The 18,173-nt window shown below is 35.3% G+C and overlaps 1 protein-coding gene across 1 annotated transcript; it reads right to left on the bottom strand.

Moving 5' to 3' along the window:
- Window positions 1-67: 67 nt before the first annotated feature.
- Cnih1 (cornichon family member 1) lies at window positions 68-16,424 on the bottom strand. The gene is made up of 5 exons (XM_026384085.2): window positions 16,288-16,424; window positions 11,664-11,732; window positions 7,522-7,634; window positions 6,132-6,275; window positions 68-4,058 (listed from the first exon to the last, which is right to left on the bottom strand). The coding sequence occupies exons 1-5, from the start codon at window positions 16,366-16,368 to the stop codon at window positions 4,031-4,033; spliced, it is 435 nt and encodes a 144-aa protein (XP_026239870.1). The 5' UTR covers window positions 16,369-16,424; the 3' UTR covers window positions 68-4,030.
- Window positions 16,425-18,173: the final 1,749 nt, after the last annotated feature.

The following is an 18,173-nucleotide window of genomic DNA, read 5'->3' as shown; positions in this document are numbered from 1 at the left end:
CAAACTAGCTGTATTTGATGATATTAACACACAGACTCAACCATTACCCATGAATTACACAAAGAAATATTTGAGACTGTTTTTATTAAATGTACAAAAGCAAAATAACCAGCTCTAAGGAGTAAAGTAGGGCTACTTAAGAGCATTTTCTTTGGACAGTGATACAGCACCACCAAGCTTAACATTTTAACAAATCGTGAGCATACAGAGCTAACCACATTTTATGTTTCTCTTAGTAGTTTTAGGGTCTACCTAATTATCAATCTACTTAAGAAACTTTTCTTCTCCAGAATACATAAACATAATCCAAAGAAACTGTAATATTTAGAAAAAGCATTATAAAATATAATTAACATATGAGAGATGCAATTCATTCCTTTACAGGTCAAGATGTCTTCTATATTTGTACAATGTGCACTAAGAACATTAATGCAGAACAAAAGCCTTACTCCAACACTGCTGACTGGTATTCGTACGTGGTTAATACTATTTTCCAAAACAAAATGTTATCTACTTCTTTTTTAGACATTTATCTTTCTGAATCTTAATCAAAGTAAAATTGTTCTAAGAAATATAGTCAACATATCCAGAAATAGAGCCACGCTTTTTCTCATGGCATCACTCTGGGGTATTAGTTCAGAACCATCTCCTCTAAATTATACAACTAGTACCAGAGACTTTCTAGCCACTGGTCTGACTAAAGATCAATGATGGATTTGAGCAAAGAACTTAAAATTATTTGAGACTAATAGTTTTCAGAAAGGATGAACATGAGTACTTTTATGAACAATTCTTGACAAGGTACCAGTATTTTTCTTTCCTCTCTAAAATGAGGGAAATTGTTTTTTAATATAAATCATTATTTGAATGGGCTTAATATATCATAGTGCTGTGATATTTTCACACCTAAAATGAAAGCTCACCCATGCAGGGTAGAAAAGATACACAGATGTCACTAGTTGCTCTATGACAATAATATTCTATGAACAGTATTCATAAATATATAATTAGAGAAGTGTTATATAAAGAAAAGTATTTTGCCACATAGTTTTATTTCCTTTCTATGCAAATATGAGACATACCTTCAAAGTATGTTGATATAGGGAGCAGAGGAGAGCTCTGTAAGCTCTTAGCATGAATGGTCCTCAAGTTGAAAAATACTGAACAGACTTACAAAGAGAATCATGCAGCAAACTGCCCTGTACTTTGTTGCCTGAGAAGAGATCATTATCACAAATGTTTTACTAATACTCGAAAGAGATTTATCTGTTCATTTCCGATTACTTTCCCTTCCCATTAAAAATAACTCAAACTTCTTATTAGCAATTTGTCTATGGCCTGGAGTGAAACTCTCCTTTACCCTACAATGAGGAGTGAAGGGGATCAATTAAACATTGTGAAAACCATCAAATGTCATTAATAACATTTAGATACAGGTATTCAATAGTTTCTACCCCTACGTCTACTCAGTACTAAAGTGACCTATTACCATGATATAGTATTACTCAATAGAATAACTGCTAAACAGACTACATTAATAAGACTTTCAATTCTGGAGACTCTGTAGTATCCATAGCAACAAAGAAGTGTTGGTCATAGCTATAAATGTAGTTACACTAGACGTAATAAAGTAGGTGCAAATAGGGAAAACATCTGAGAGCTACAGAGTTCATAAAGATAAAATGAAGCATACAATATCAAAAGTAATTGTAATAAGGAAAAGAGTAGGCATTTGATATAAACTGGAAAGATTATAAATCTAGGCTAACTATGCTTCAGCTGAACCTACAGGAATAATAGAAGTAAGACTAGGGCCATCCCAAACAAAGAAGAGAACAAATCCAATTCAGAGCAAGGAAATGAGCCAGTAGAATATTTGCTTTCACAAAAAAAGGCAAAAGTGGGCAGATATTATTAGAGCATCCAAGTACTCAATCATCTAATCACTTATTGCGTAGGCACTAACAATCTACCAGTGAAATGGATGAACCTCACTGTGGAGATCTCCTGAGGATTCAGATGAGGACATTGAATTTTTGACAGCATGAAAACATGGCTTCCAACCAAGAAGCTTTTCATTAATCCCAGAGAAGATTATAGATTATTATAAGGATTTCGCTAAAACTTATAAAACAAAGTAGTATTTGCTAAGAGAGCAGGGGTTCATGAAAATACTTTATGACAGGAATACTAAAATTATAGTCCCAGGAAATCTATCTGTATTGTAGACTTGGCCAGATCTTCCATAATCAAAAGTACTTATTGGGGAATGGGGAGTGGATGCTGGTACAATTAAATGGATTAGAAACTAAATGACTGCATGAATCTTCAGCGCCTAGTAAGTGCTCAGTAAATAATTTACTGCACAAACTGAAAAAGTCAGTTCCCTTTAGTGGTTCTCCAGACTATAAATTTAAAGGCCATTAAAGCTTTCCTTGTTATGAAATGGTTTGACTCTTCTCACCCTTCTGGTTCTACATTTTCTTCTTCAATGTACTCACCCAAATTACCCAATCCCAAAATGTTAAGTTACTCTCACAAAAGTGAAGGATTATTTCCAAGCATTTTTTCATTTGTAGAGAATAAAATAGCAACTAATACAAGAAGTTCTTAGAATCAGACTTCCACAACATCCATCAACTTCCTTGGTCATTCTGGGAATTTCCACATATTGGTTATCTTCCTTTGATGCTATGCTCAAGAAACTTCTGAACCACTTACATTATTTCCCATTTCTTTAACTTTCTCATTCCAAATAAATCAGAAGAATGCTTACAAAAGCATACTAGCCATAATTTACTTTCTTCATGAAAAGCAGCAAAAACTCAAATTTATGTGTCATTTTACCTTAAAATGAGCCATTTCAAAAAGAAAAAATTTAAAATATTTTAAGTGCCACAATAATTTTTCTTTTTTAATTGGCAAGAGAAAAGATAATGCTGCACCATCAATAGTTAGGAATCTTCTCAAATGACAACAGAGATAATGTGCTTGGCCATTTAAAGATCTGGGAATTTTTTTAAAAACCACAATGTAACAATACTCTATTTTTTCAATGATATTCATATGTCTCTAATATGGATCAAGCAAATGTGAGGAGGAATAGCTATTTTTAATCTTTAAAACAATGCACTGAAAATGAGTCAATTTCAGAGTTTTATTGTATTGCACTAAAGGAACAGCAGGATGGTTATACAATTCTCTCTCTCATTCAGTTTTGAAAATCTGAAGTACTTGCAAATTCTTAAGAATACCTTTACCACCAGATTAAAACTGTAAGCATAATATAACCAATTTCTTAATAAGTAATGTCTTACAAATAAAAACACATTTAAAATAGCTTTAAATGCATTCTTCACAAGTAATTCAGTATATATTTTTATATCACGTTCACTTATGCTTAAGAATTAAAGCAAGTATATTACTCTGATGGAAATATGGGAAATCTTTCATTCATGCAATATACAGGGATAATATTCAAGTTGAAGGGAAAAATTCCCACTCTTCTTATTTTTGTAAATGTATCCATATATAATCATCTACATGATAAATGAGGAAACCTATAAAGTTTCCCACAAGTCAGATACATATTTTCAATTCATCAGAAGCACCTGATAGCTACAGCTAATTTATAATCTAATGGCATTTCAATAAAACCAAAATGGGCCCTACAAGTTCCTATAAACAAAAGTTTCCAATGGACTAAGGACAGTCAGTAATTAATGCAATCATTTGAGGATTATGGCTGTTCCTTAAGGAGTGCAAGTTCAAACCTGTCAACACCAAAGGTAATCATTTTATATTAATTTATACATAATTCCATTTAAATTCTTTATCCAAGTATAACATATGAAAACAGTCTTTCCACAAGCAAAAAATGTGGAAACATTTAAAAAATAAGGAGTCATTTTTTAAAGTAACTGATCAGATTCCATAGGCTACTCTTGGAAACAGGATCTTGCTGGATAGAATCCCCTCATTTGGTGGCTGTTGCATGCACTTAACTGCACCAATTCTTCTGTGTGTTGTTCTAAGAGCTCACCAAAACATAGATCATGCTGAAAAGAAGAAAGAAGCTATTAATTCAAACATTCCTAATTATAAAAATTTAGTGCACAAAAAAGTTAAGCATGCCTTATACAGCAAACTAATATGTGGTACCATTCCATCAGAGAAAATGAAAAGACTAATGACAAGTTCAGTGTGATTTTAATTTACATTTATGGACTTTTGCCTAACACGACTTGGCTCAGTGCATGTGCTATAGTTGTCCCCTATTTCCTTTCCAATTTTAGCATGCAGAACAGCACAGCTGAAAGCTTAATAGGGATCCAAGCTTAGAGAAGCAATCTAAAACGCACTCTCTGGAGTTGAGTCTAATAATAGGAATGAGCATCTCTGGAGAGCTTACTTTATGCTGGGCTCATTAGGTCCCTCATATGCATTATCTCACTTAACCCTCCAAGCAGTCCTAGGAGGCAGGTACTGTTATTATTCCTATTTTCAGAAGGGAATGGTCAATTGAGGAATATTCCCATTAAAGCCTATTGCTTATAGCCTTTCTCTAATGGGAAAGGGTCTAAGCAGGAGAAACAGGGTTTTAAAAGAGTACAAACCAACAAAATAAAGGCAGTAATAAGCATCTGATTTAGGCCTACAAGGTCCAAGAGCAATTCTACATAAAGAGTTATGTGGGAAAGGCAGAGACGCATAGTTTAGAAAGCACATTCGTATCTCTAAATGGAAATATAAAGCAAGGAATTGAGAAAACTTGGTAAATGAGTTTTAAAAGAGAATAGATGTTCTAGTGCTACCACATCCTGGTGAACATTTTCTCACAACTGCACATCTCCAACTTTACTCTTCAGTAATTCATTTTTTCTTTCTCTCAACAAATACATTTTAAATACCTAATACATGCCAGCAGCGTTCCAGACATTGTTACAGAAACTTACAAAGTGAAAATTAACAGGAAATTAGACCACATGAAATTTCACTGTTAACCTTTCACTATCTTTGTTTCACATATAGGCAACATCTACAGATGTACTAAGGATATTCATTTTCTCCATCATAACCTCTGAAACAACTTTATTGTAAATTTCAATCTAATACTTCATTCATGCTTTCCCATGATTAAACATTAAATGATGTAAAGAAAAACATGAAAAAAACTATAGGATAATACTTCACAAAAAGGAGAAGGAATAGAAACTGAATTATTTCAACAATTTCACCTTACATTGATATTTTTTAAAAATACTTTGAAAACCAGTGGAAAAGCCCTCTCCGGTTTATTTATATAGCTTAAAGAAAAATTCTAATTCCACACTTAACAGTGTCCTTTTCTAGTATTAACAAGCAGTTATTTGACTGTACTTACAGTACCCCTCGAACAATAGTTCTCAACCAACACACTTTTGCACCATGGGGCATTTGGCAATGTCCAAAGACATTTTTGGTTTTCACAACTGGGGGAATAAGTATCAGTGGCCTCTAGCAGGTAAAGGTCAGGGGTGCTGCTGAACATCCTATGACCTACAGGGAAGCCTCCCACAGTAAAGAATGATCCAGTACAGAATATCAATAGTACCAAAGGTAAGAATTCCCAACCTAGAGGAACAAGGAGATAAGTCCATCACTGTATAAAGTAGAAAAAGTTGTTACTGCAACTGTAGTGTAGAACTATTTTTATTTTGCTGGTCCCATTCAGATCAAGCAAACCAGAAAATAAAGAGTAGAACATACTATTTATAAAGAATGGTAAGGCAAAAAAACTAAACACTATACCTGGAGAGATACTGAAACCAGGGAGAAATACTTATTTTGCAAATTTGCACAGTCTTATCTTCTCAATACAATCACTTTGCCATGGAGAACAAGGACTGTTGTTTACCAGTTAAATGTGTCTGCAAATTTAGGAAGCAGTATCTCTGCATGCCAATTTGCTGCTTTAACATGTACCTGTGTATTTCTCTTTGAATGTGTGGAAATTTGCTGGTGTGCACTGTGTTATTAGCAGTTATCACTATCCAAGACACTGAGTTATTCTTCAAGTAAAATGCATATAATGTCTACAAATTTCTTAAGCGGCATAGTAAAATCATTTTCATTTTCATATTTATACTTACCCATACAGGTAGTAAAAAAATGCTAGAAGGTAAAAAGCTAACTTGCACCATCCTTCTTTCTGACAGTATGCTAAAATATCTGCATTCATGATGGTTGTAGGGTCATAGAGTCCCGGTCCACTCATCACTGGTCTACTCATGTACCTGGAATAAATACAGTCCATTAGCCACTCAGAAAGGGCAGCAAACCTTCAGGACAGGAAGGAGGATTTCTCTGCTCAAACATTTTGTTACAATGAGAGAAGGTCAGATAGGGAAGCAAACTTACTTATAGGAGCAATTCTTTCCTTTATCATCTTAATTTTAAAACTAGAGCCCCTAATAAGCCGAACAGGATAGCTAAACAAATCATCTAGTATCTGTATTTTCAGAAATTCAAGAAAAATAGAAGTGTAAAAAAGAAACCAGGTCCTTCTAACTTTTATATCTTGGTATAATTTTAGACAAAAGTGTATAAGAATCCTTCACCCAAACATTCCCATTTACCTCACCTGCATTATCCTTCTCTCTCTCATTTTACTTCTAACCATGAGTACCTTTTTCTTTGAACCACTTCAGAATCAGGTACACACATTATACCACCTTGCTCCTAAATATTTCTTTTAGTGTATACTTCCTAAAATCAAAGGCAAAGAGATTTTGGCTTGTCTATTTAAAGCAAAAAACAATAATTCCAGCTGGGAAAAGTGGCACATGCCTGTAATCCCAGCGTCTCAGGAGGCTGAGGCAGGAGGATCAAGAGTTCAAAGCCAGCCTCAGCAATGGCGAGGGGCTAAGTAATTCAGTGAAACTCTGTCTCTAAATAAAATACAAAACAGGGCTGGGGATATGGCTCAGTGGTTGCGTGGCCCTAAGTTCAATCCCCAGTACCAATAATAATAATAATAATAATTCCATACAGAGTAGATATAAGCATTTGAAGTTATAAAATATGGTTATATTCTATAAGTACATAAACGGTTGTAAAGTCAAAGTAAATGTGACGAAAGAAGAAATGCACCATATATTTTTATTTATATGAAGTTTAAAGACAGGCACAACTAATCTAAGTAGACAGAAGTCAATGGTCTTGGCAGGTGTGGGAGTTACTACCTGGCACAAGGGAGTCTTCTGGAGGCTGAAACTGCTGTATGTCTTGATCTGTGTGGTGTTTCACAGATGTGAAACTTTGGGCTTGTGCACATTACTATACAAATCATACCTCTCCTATTTAAAAAATCCTTTAAAAGGTAATGACATAAGCTCATAAGAAGTATTAAAGTTATTTGTTAATCCATTTGATATTTTTTAAAATAAGTGCTAATTTTCAAATGTCATTTAGGTGAATAGAATACCACAGTATAATTAAATTTTAATTAGGAAAAATATTAAAAGTATATCTAAATATTACCTCCAAATATGATATGCCAAGAGGGGCATATTGAGACCCAGTGTAAGCCACTCTGCTGCACAAAGAAACATGACACAGAAGAAAGCATGGATGAGGTACTCTGGAAGTACAAGCTGGAAGAAAAATACAAATCCGTTATGAAAATGCTTTGGCAGTAGATCAACTGCTAATCTGAAAACCAGGAGGAAACCAAATTTCCAATAATAATAAAAAAAAAAAAGCACTGTTTCCTTAGAATCAGAAATGAAAGATGCTACTGAGCTTTATCTCCACATTTGGCTTTTTGTCAAAAGCAGAATTACAAGCAAACTGACCAGAGGATATATAGTTTGTACTAAAAAGAGTAAGATATGACTTAAAATTTAAAACCCAAATTCTTACAGCAGCACATTAAATTATAGAAAGTAACCATCAGGGTTGTTCAGTTACTTGCTAGTCAGTTGGAATACTTTTTATTTCCACAACTTAAAAAATGGTAAAAATACAAAAATGAGTTATCCAATCACATGCAACATGATTTTTTAAAAATCCACAAAAACAAAACTCCCCTTTAGAAGTTTATACATTAGTGTTTTTCAGCCTTTAACAAAAACCAGGAATGCTACAAATACAATGTCTAGCAAATCACATCACATTACCACAAAAGTAATTTTTTAATGGAAAGCCAACCAGCCAATAATCTCAGCACGGGGGGGGGGGGGACCACTAATATGCACAAATGCAAATGATGTGCTTTCTGCAATGTAGGAGGGAAAAGACTGAATTTTTAAACATAAAATTAGAATTTTCCAGGTTCCTGAATTCTCGTCCTCACATTGCCTTTCAGTTCCTTTACTCCTGCTTGCCAGGAAAATGCTACATGGCAGAAGACAAGGAGAAATTCAGAACTCGAAAAGAGCATAAATCTTTTGAAAGTAAGTAGTGTTGAGTGAGAAAAATTAATTCAAGCAAAATGCTTTTTATAAATGACCAAGACTTACTGCTTTATTTTAAATCATCTTTCTCATCCCAAAGATTTCAGACTAATTATTTTGTTAAATAAAAAGACCAAAACCTTTCACTGCAAGTTTCAGCCAAAAAAATCTCCCAAAAATCACAGCTATAAAGCCAGTTTCACAAATGTTCATTTCATACCAAGTTAAAATCATATGAATTCTTCACATAATCAGATCTTTCCTGAAGGGAAACTGTGGCTATAGAAATAATATAATTACACCACACAATGAAGTCCATTTTCTAACACTCACTCCCAAATTTTCCAGTTGAAAGTTAGAACTATTTTTTTTTTTTTTTTTTTTTGATGGTGCTGGAAATGAAACAGTGCCTGTGCATGCTGGGAAAGTGCTCTGCCACCTATAGTCCTAGAATGCACTTTTTAATGAATACTATCTTAAATGAAATCTTGTTAAAAATCAACTAATCTATGCCACTAACCAGAAGTTTTCTTCAAACTGAAGTAACAGAATAAATAACAAAGGTAAATTCTGCATATAAACTCATAAATAAAAGAACCTTTAAGCCAGCATCTATTTAAGATCAAAGTTCTCTAAACAAGTGTCCACAGGACATCTTTGAAATTAAATAACTACAGCTAGAACATACCAAGAAAAATACATATTAGGAGCACCATTAAAGTTGCTTTTATAATACTAATTTAAATTACAGGATAAAATATAACAAAGTCTATTTCAGTCCTCTAAGATCAACTAATACCTAACAATACAAATTATCTTGTAAGGTTTTGCCCTACACTTGCAGACTGAGGTATGGAGAGAGAATGATTTTGAAATCAGGATGACTCCCATTGCACTTAATCAATTTAAAAAAGAGTATTAAAAAGGTAATTGTGACTCTACCAGTCAAACATGAAACAGGAAACAAATTTCACTCCCTCCCTATTCCTCAAAAAAAGTTCAGAAACATTACACATTTCTCAAAAAAACCAGTCCTTCTTCAATGATAAAATTTCACCACAAGTACCACAAACATTTTTCTACTTAGGAATCAAAATGTACACAAAAACTAGTATCCAGATAAAAAAAATACCTCATGCAAATATGGCTGAAATGACAGAACTTAAAACATGCAAAAACATAATAATATTCTCCTGTTATAAAGTTCACATTTTAAAAAATAATATTTGTCTTCCCCCATACTTTGGCAGAACTGTCAAAACAAATTAAATAGGGAAAACTGTCAGATGCACTGCTGTTCAGCCAATTATCGGCACCCTATCCAAAATGCAACTTGTGCTGCTATTATACCGTCCTTCAGACCTCCTGAAGGATCATGATGTCCCCAAGCACATGTCTTTTCTCAGTGAGAATTTCGTTCCATTGAGAAAAGCCAGAAATCACACATTATATATTAAAATGAAATTAGTCCCTCTTAAAGTTACAGTAAATTAGGAAAACACAAGAACTTCAGCTTCAAAAAGTCAGGCTGTCTGGATTCAAATTCTGGTGTCTACCTTAGCTGTGTAACCTTCAGCAACATGCTTCAATCTCACAAAACACCTCAGTTAAGGGTCCTAATCATGAAAATAACAATACACCTACTTATTAAGATTGTCATGAAAACTGAATGAGAAAAGAAATCCAGAGAACGTGCACTCTGGCACCCAGCAGGCTGATTTCAGCTGAACTGATTTCAGCTATTTAATATGCTCATCATCATTTGGTTATTTCAAGTAATGCAAAGTCAAAGGTCATACAATGCTATTAAGCAAAAGGAGAAATTTCAGTTTCTTAATTTCTTGGTAGCAATTAGTTTCAATTACTAAGGTAAAAATGTTTTACAATACACAGTACTTTCCAATCAGGAGAGTCATCATCTCATGTTTTGCTTCCTAAGAGCAGAGAAGCAGCTAGTAAGTTAAAACTTTTAACTGTTCCTACATCAAAACTGTACCTACTATAACAGGGCCCTAAGAACAAAGTAGAAATCTATTCCATCATTCACATTTACAAGAAAGTAGCCAACTGAGTTTATAGGTGCTTTTCCAAATAAGACCCTCTACTATGCTAGAGCATTAGAGTTTGACACAACTACAGTCTACACAAATTCTAACCTTCAGTAAGAAATTTTTAAAGATGAATTACTGTTTTCTATTACTTGAAGATATACCCACTAAAAACTTTTCAGTTTCTGACCAATCAAGCAAAATCAAACCTAGAAATTAAAGACAACTCCTCCTAAATGAAGCAAAATATATATATATAAAGCCCCTAACAATAACAGCCACAATATTACTAAATCCATAGCTCAGAATTTAGGATAAGAAATTTAGAGTAGATAGAATACACTAGAAATAACTATGTAAACATTCAGTATATGAATTGTTATCTTCAAAATTCAGGCATCTATAGGGTCCAAAGGACAGCATTACAAGATTCCAGAACAGAGCTATCTACCTAAAAGTCTCTAAATAAACATCAGTTGAAAGACCAAACTAGTTTATTCAAAAACATACATAATCACAGATAAAACTAGATATGGTAGGTGAATCTACACTACATTTGCATACTACTTCATAAGTCACAAACCAGGAATAAACTCACAATCTATTAAGTCATTTTATGTTAACCAACTTCCAAATACAGCACCAAATAATTTAATATAGATGTGCCTATGGCCATAACAAAAAAAAATGCATAAGCATTTAACAGCTTTCCCTACTTGACTGGGCCAGCAAGCAAACATTTGCATAAAACAAAGTTTCATGAAATAATAAACCTCAACAGGCATATGAACGAGCACACTGAACAGAACAGTACAAATACAAATGCCCTAACCCTCCCCATGAAATGAATGCAGCATTAAAACATTAAACTAAAAAGCAGTACACACCTTTAGTGCAATTTTGACTCTTTTAATCTTTTTGACCTTTTCAACTGTCTTTGGCCGACAATGTAAAAAGCAGATTGGAAGAATGTTAGTATGACAGCTGATAAGATCACCAGTAGATTAATAATTGTCAGAACAGTCAAGCATGACAGGAAAAGAATATTTTTCAAATTCTGCCTACTTCAAAACATACAAATATATCATGCTACTGAGAATATTGGCCATTTTCAAAATATATCAAGTAAAAGGCAAATACATTTTAATAATCTAAAGATACATCCTATATTACAACTTACAGGATTCAGGGTATTACACTGGTCTATAGGATTCTTGTAATCAGTCTTCAGCTCATCAAATGCTATAATCTAAAATAAAATTTAAAAAGTTAGAACCACTCATTTCAATAAAAGCAGGAACAAACCTGCCCCATCGTCAAATAATTACTGAATAAATAAAGCAAAAGTGCATTTACAGGTACCAAATTTACAGTAACTTCAATATATGCTAAATAATAGTCAGAAGTACCAGAATTGGATTTAAAGAACTTGTAATACTTTTATGTCATGACTACTGAAATGATCTGATAAGCAGCTGAGCACGGTGACATATGTATGCTATTCAGGAGACAGAGCAGGAGGATCTCAACCTCTGCAACTTAGTAAGACCCTATCTAAAAAAAAAAAATTAATTAATTTTTTTTAAAGGACTGGGATGTAGCTCAGTGGTAGAGCACCCTGGGTTAAATAACCAGCAACCCCCCCCCCCCACACACACACAAAAAAAAAAGATAATAATATTAACATAAAGATCTGATATCACTGTGATTATTCTTTAATTTTCAATTTCTTCAATGTCTCTGTTCAAGGTTTTGTTTGTTTTTTAATTTAAAATGAACTTTCCCTCTCCTACACAACTATTAATACAAACTCCTCTTTATCTAAAAAACCCTCTTCCTGTATGGACTCCCTCTCTGTAGGTTTTCCTAACTCCCTTGCATAGAAATGACTGCATCCCTGACTACAACTTCATGTTGATAAGGCTATCAATATGGCATTTCTCACACTGAAGAACAGTATAGGTTTGTTCATCCCACTTAACAAAAAGGAGTATCATTTAAAAATATCTGTACATGACTCTGCCCCGCCAATCACAGTGTTTAGAGAAACACTTGAGATGGACTCAAACACTTCAGTGTATTCCCATTTGTGTCCAAACACATAAATTTCTAAGAATATTTTCGTCCATACTATGGAATAATATGGCTTTAACATAAAGAGTTACTAAAACACAGAACTTCAAAGTCAAAATATACCAATAGAGGCTTTATACCACTCTGTCACCTTAAATCAGGTGTTAAAGAAACCAAAGCAGGTGTATGAGGGAGCTGTTTTAAGTTGCTGTCACAGGTCACCCACAGGACACGGAACCTAACCTACTTAATCTACTTCCCCCTGGTGATTTAGGAATAGTATCTATAGATGTTATATAGTATTACTCAACATTATCAGTGATGAAGAGTTATAATATTTCTAGCTTTTAATATGCTTATTTCCCTAAAGTTCTTAGTTTTGTTTAAAAAAAAGATTTTTTAAATCTCTAGTAGAATTTTATAAAATTCATCAATCTGCTGTAATAAAAACTCCAACCAGGGGCTGGAACAGTAGTAGCTCAATGGTAGGAACCCAGTGCCACACATGTGAGGCACTGGGTTCGATCCTCAGTACCACGAAAAATAAGTAAATAAAGATTATGTCCATCTACAACTTAAAAAAAAAATCCAACCAAATAAGAATAGAAGGAAAATAATTAAACATTAAAATGTAATCTTCAGGGGTTGAGAATGTGGCTCAGTGGCAGAGTGCTTGCCTAGCACATATGAGGCACTGGGTTCAACCCTTAGTACACATAACAAATAAAATAAAGGCATTTTTGTCCATATACAACTACAAAAAAAATTTAAAAAAAAAAAAGTAATCTCCAGTAATCTCTACTACTATGTCCCATAACCTAAAATATAATACCTATATTTTATAGGCCTATGTTTTATAGTGCACATATTTAAATGTTCAAAAAATTCATTCATTCACACACATTTAAGTGTTAAATGTTCATTTGTTGAATGGAAGGGGATAAAAAAGTGAAGGAAAAAAAAAACTAGGATAATTATATGAAAAAGTACAGAACTCACCAAAAGGGATTTTTTTCTTTTCTTTCTTTCTTTTCTTTTTTTTTTTTTTTTTTTTTAAGGTACTGGAGATTGCCACTGAGGTATACCCCCAACACATTTTATTTTGAGACAGGGTTTCACTAAGTTGTTTAGGGCCTCACTAAGTTGTTGAGGCTGGCCTTGAACTTGCAATCTTCCTGCCTCAATCTCCTGAGTCCGAGGGATTACAGGTACATGCCACCTCGCTCAGTGGAATTTTCCTTTGCTAATGACTTCTAACACAGATAAAAGTTAAATGTATAAATGTGTAATTAGAAGAAAACAATTTCTGATTAGTTATGAATATTGGTCAGCTACATGCTATTAGCTATGATATATCCCCAATGTACTTTACTAATAAAAGTTCAAAATGAAGACTATAATTGCAACAAATGCAATTACTTGCTTAAAACAATATTCAACTTAATAGCAAAATGAATACAAAACTTATTTTTAAAATTAACTTTTCTGATTGGACATTTTCTTCTGGTGACTTAAGGTCTTTTGAGTAAGTTGCTGAATAGGTTTCTATTTGAGTGCTGTATGCTAAAAGAGTTTTCAAAATTCTTCTGAAAATATTCTTAAAACTAGCAGCTTTTAAACCTTTTGCAGCTATGCAACTGAACAAAAACATTCACAAAATATTTCACAGAAGTGTAAAAGCAATAAAACATATAAACCTTTAAAGACGCCAAAGCACACAATTCAAGGTATCTTCAAATTTGATAAAAGCCCTGAAGGAATGACTTCTGCATTTTGGGCTTTTGAACCACCTAGACCTCCAACTCTGTACTACACCAAGCGGATATTTAAACTATCTTAAAAAATAAAGTTATACAGGAAATAGAAAAAATTTTAAGTATTTATTTTAAACTGTTTTCAAAAGGATAAAGTAATTCTCTGAACTAAGAAATTCCTAAGCATAAAAGTTCTCCACTATTCTGTGATACAAATTTTTAAAAATTCTATTAATAGGACTTAAAATTATCAACTTCATCCAGACACACATTCCTTTCAAAGTTGAAAGTAAATCCCCCATTTTTTTAAAAAGTGCAGGTCAGGTTTTCCATTAGTCAAATACAACCTGGTTTAAAAATGTAAAAACATGAAAAAAGTTATCCATAGCTCTCTTCTATGACTGTCCATCATCCTAGAAAAAAAGAACACCCATCAAGCAGAAAGTGATTTAAAGCCATGTCTGTAGATGGAAGAGAACCACACATCTTAGTTTCATCAGAGGCTAAGGCAGGGCTAGTTGGCATCTCACTTTATATTGTTTTTGGTTTTGGTTTTTGGTCCTGAGGACTGAACCCACAGGTGCTTTACCACTGAACTACATCCCCAGCCCTTTCTATTTTTTGAGACAGGTTGTTAATAAGTTGCTGAGGGCCTTCCTAAATTGCTGAGGCTGGCTTCTACCTTGAGATACTCCTGCCTCAGCCTCTCAGTGAAACCTAAGATGCTCTTTAAGCTTTTGGTTTCTAATGACAAGATTTTTAGATAGCAGTAACTTCTCACACGTGAACAACCTATGCATGTGGTACATAAGCAGGCGGTTTTAAATAAGTAGAAACACACTTTTAGCAAAAGGTGATGGATGTGATAGCCCTCTATTTTTGAGGCTTTTTTTTTGCATATGATACTGATGCAATTTAATCATTCTGTCCAAGTCTCACAAGCAATGGTTGTCATGAAACCTGAGTGAACATGCTCAATCACTCAAATTAATACGAATATCCCAGAAGGTACTAGAACATGGGGGAAGACAAAAGCAAACATGAAACAATTTTTTTCCAAATGCTGATTTCCAGAAAGTTCTCAATGCTAATTTTATGCTAGAAAAACAGAAATCCTTTTAAAAAGTCTTCTTGTAGAACTATGTCACATTGAACTTAAGACTTGTTCCTTATAGGGCCCAGTAAAGATGTGCAACATGATGCAAGTAACAGAAATAAAACTGTTCTTGAGAAGCTTAAGGTTTCTGAGCATTTTCAAAATCTAATTAAAATTCCCTCTACTAAATCAAGCTCCCCTGAATACAGGGGTGGTTTGGAAGACTGTCTCTTCAGAAACTCTTGCGGATCAAGTACTACTTAGTGGGAAAGCTCGGAGATGCAATTAACAAAGCAATCGATCCAACCGGCATCAAAGTTCACCAGGAAATAGGGTTCCGAAAAATGATGATTCTGCTTGAAAGGCACCCACCAAAGCTGAAAAGCAGAGTTGGAAATTCATCTAAAAATAGGTTATAAACTATCCCATCATTTGGCCAATGCTCCTGCGGAAACCCTAGAAAGACAATCTACACAAGAATAAAAATTCAGAAAACTTGACGTTAAGTACTCTGTGTGCACCTGACATCCTCCCGGGATCCGGGAAAGCGGACCGGCAGAGGGTCCTGCGAGCCCGGCGCTGTCCCGAGGGCCCATAGGCACCGAGGTTGCCCCACCCAGCCTGAGAGGAGTAGCGGGGCAAGGCCTGCGCCCCTAACACCGCCGGCACATCCACTCGCGGCCGCAAGCCGGGGCTCTCCTGAAGCCGCAGCCCCTGCCCGCAGAAGAGCGCGCGCAAACCCCGCACTCGGGGCCCTCGCCGCCCTGCCCCATCCCCGGTGCGCGGACCTCGGGGAACCGGCACTGCCGGGACCGCGGGCCCGAAGCGACAGGAAGCTGCGCCACCGCCTCTCCTTCTTTCCCCCGACCCCAGCTACTCACGTGCCAGATGGCGAAGAAGATAAGCGCGGCGGTGAGCAGCAGCGCCAGCATGTAGCAGAAGGCCGCGAACGTGAACGCCATGGCCGGGAAGGAGGAGCTGGCAGCGGCGCCGGTGCCAGCGGAGAAAGGCGGCGCAGGGCCCTCTGGGTAAAACCATTCACTTCCCCCGGCCGCAGCCACGACCGCTGCCGCTGCCGCGGCGCCTGCCTTCCAGCGCGCCTGCGCACCTTTTCAGTCGCGCCGGCGCCCTCTGATGGCCGGAGTCTGCGTCGCACCCGGGTTGTCCACACAGTTGATTGATTTGTCCTTCATTCTCCAATGTGTTCTTTGAATAAATATTTATTGAATGAGTGTCTAGTTTGCTGATTTGTACTGTGTTTATCCTTGAGATACAAAAATGAATAAGATAGTACTTGTATCGAAAGAACTAAGTTTAGTATCGGAAATGAACAACTAAATAAATAATGATTGTATTAAAAACTGTAAAGAGATCTCTGTGGGATGCTACCAAAGGTCTAAGAAGGGTTCCCAGCCCACCGTGGAGCATTAGGTAAAAAGTATTTCCTAATCCCAGACTTACACGATAAGTAGTCGTCATTCAAGCAAAGAGATGGTAGGAAAGGCAAGGAAAAAAAGTTCCCAACCAGCAAAGACACAGAGATTAAAAAAAAAGAAAAGGAAGAACAAAAGTTAGGTGTTTTAGGTGAAACCAGAAGCATTTATGTATTAGTCAACATTAGTGCAAGATAGAGAGTTAAGAGTTAGAAAAGGGTTAATCGAAGATCAGTTTATAGAGAATGGTAAATGCCTGGCTAGGAAGCTAAGATTCATATTCCGTAAGCCCAAGTTTTTGAAACATTTTTTGCTCATCACACACAATTAGAAAGATTTCTTTCATTGCAACCTAGTGACATCATAAACACATCACATTTCAGAGAGGTGGACATCTTGGTATAGAGACAAATAAATATAAACAGAACCAAAACAAAAATTTCAAAACAGTACTAAAGAGCCTGTAAGTACTTTCTTTTTTTTCTATTTTGTTTTTAATTTTGGTGGTAACCTATAACATTGATTCACCACCCACTGATTGCTAGTGATGGAAGTGGAAGACATTGACGGGCAAGAGACTGGCATATTTAGATTTGCATTAAATATTGCTCACATAATAAACTGTATAGAATGGTTTAGAAGATGGGTCTACCCAGTATTGTCCAATAGAATTTTCTGCAGTATTGAAAATTTGCTATACCAGTGCTGTCCAATCAGAAGTCAGTAAAATTTAAACTTTAAATTTTACATTATTTAATTTAATTAAAGATTTGAAAGCCACATTCAGCTAGTGTCTATTGTACTGGACAGGGTACGTCTATACCACCAGGATTAAATGGAATCTTTGTGCAAATTGTAAAGGTACTTTCTCCAGATAGATAGAGGTCCAAACCAGAGAAGAGAAATGTAGGCTATATTTCAACCCCACTAACTTCACCTGTGTGCAGGATACTGTTTGATAGCAAATTGTTTGGTTGTACATGGTGACCCTGAGTAATGGTCCATCAGAAGTGGGCTCACAGCAATTGTCCAAGCAAAAGTTGCTGTGAATCTGAACTAAAAACAGTGGAAGCTAAGTCCAAAAATGAGTGAACATATTTGGTAGCATTTGAGAGACAAGCTCAGCAGGACTTGATTAATTAAATTTATGGTGAGAGAAAGGAGTGTGTGTGTGAGTGTGTGTGTGTGTGTGTGTGTGTACCAGGGATCTAACCCAGGGGCACATTACCACTGAAGTAACCCCAGCCCTTTTTTATTTTTTATTTTGAGACATGGTCTCACTGTGTTGGTGAGGGTCTCACTACGTTGCTGAGGCTAGCCTTGAATGTGTGATC

This window comes from Urocitellus parryii, chromosome 6 (genome assembly GCF_045843805.1).
Source record: "Urocitellus parryii isolate mUroPar1 chromosome 6, mUroPar1.hap1, whole genome shotgun sequence".
In the NCBI taxonomy this organism is placed as follows: domain Eukaryota; kingdom Metazoa; phylum Chordata; class Mammalia; order Rodentia; family Sciuridae; genus Urocitellus; species Urocitellus parryii.
This window is presented reverse-complemented; position numbering and strand designations above follow the sequence as displayed.

What these genes read in the sequence shown, in the direction of transcription:
- Cnih1 (XM_026384085.2), bottom strand. Translation starts at nt 16,368, where the DNA reads ATGGCGTTCACGTTCGCGGCCTTCTGCTACATGCTGGCGCTGCTGCTC. An exon ending in TCTTCTTCGCCATCTGGCAC is followed by an intron (nt 11,733 to 16,287) that starts GTGAGTAGCTGG and finishes ATTTTATTTTAG; the next exon opens with ATTATAGCATTTGATGAGCT. An exon ending in AGTGTAATACCCTGAATCCT is followed by an intron (nt 7,635 to 11,663) that starts GTAAGTTGTAAT and finishes TTTTTCTTCCAG; the next exon opens with CTTGTACTTCCAGAGTACCT.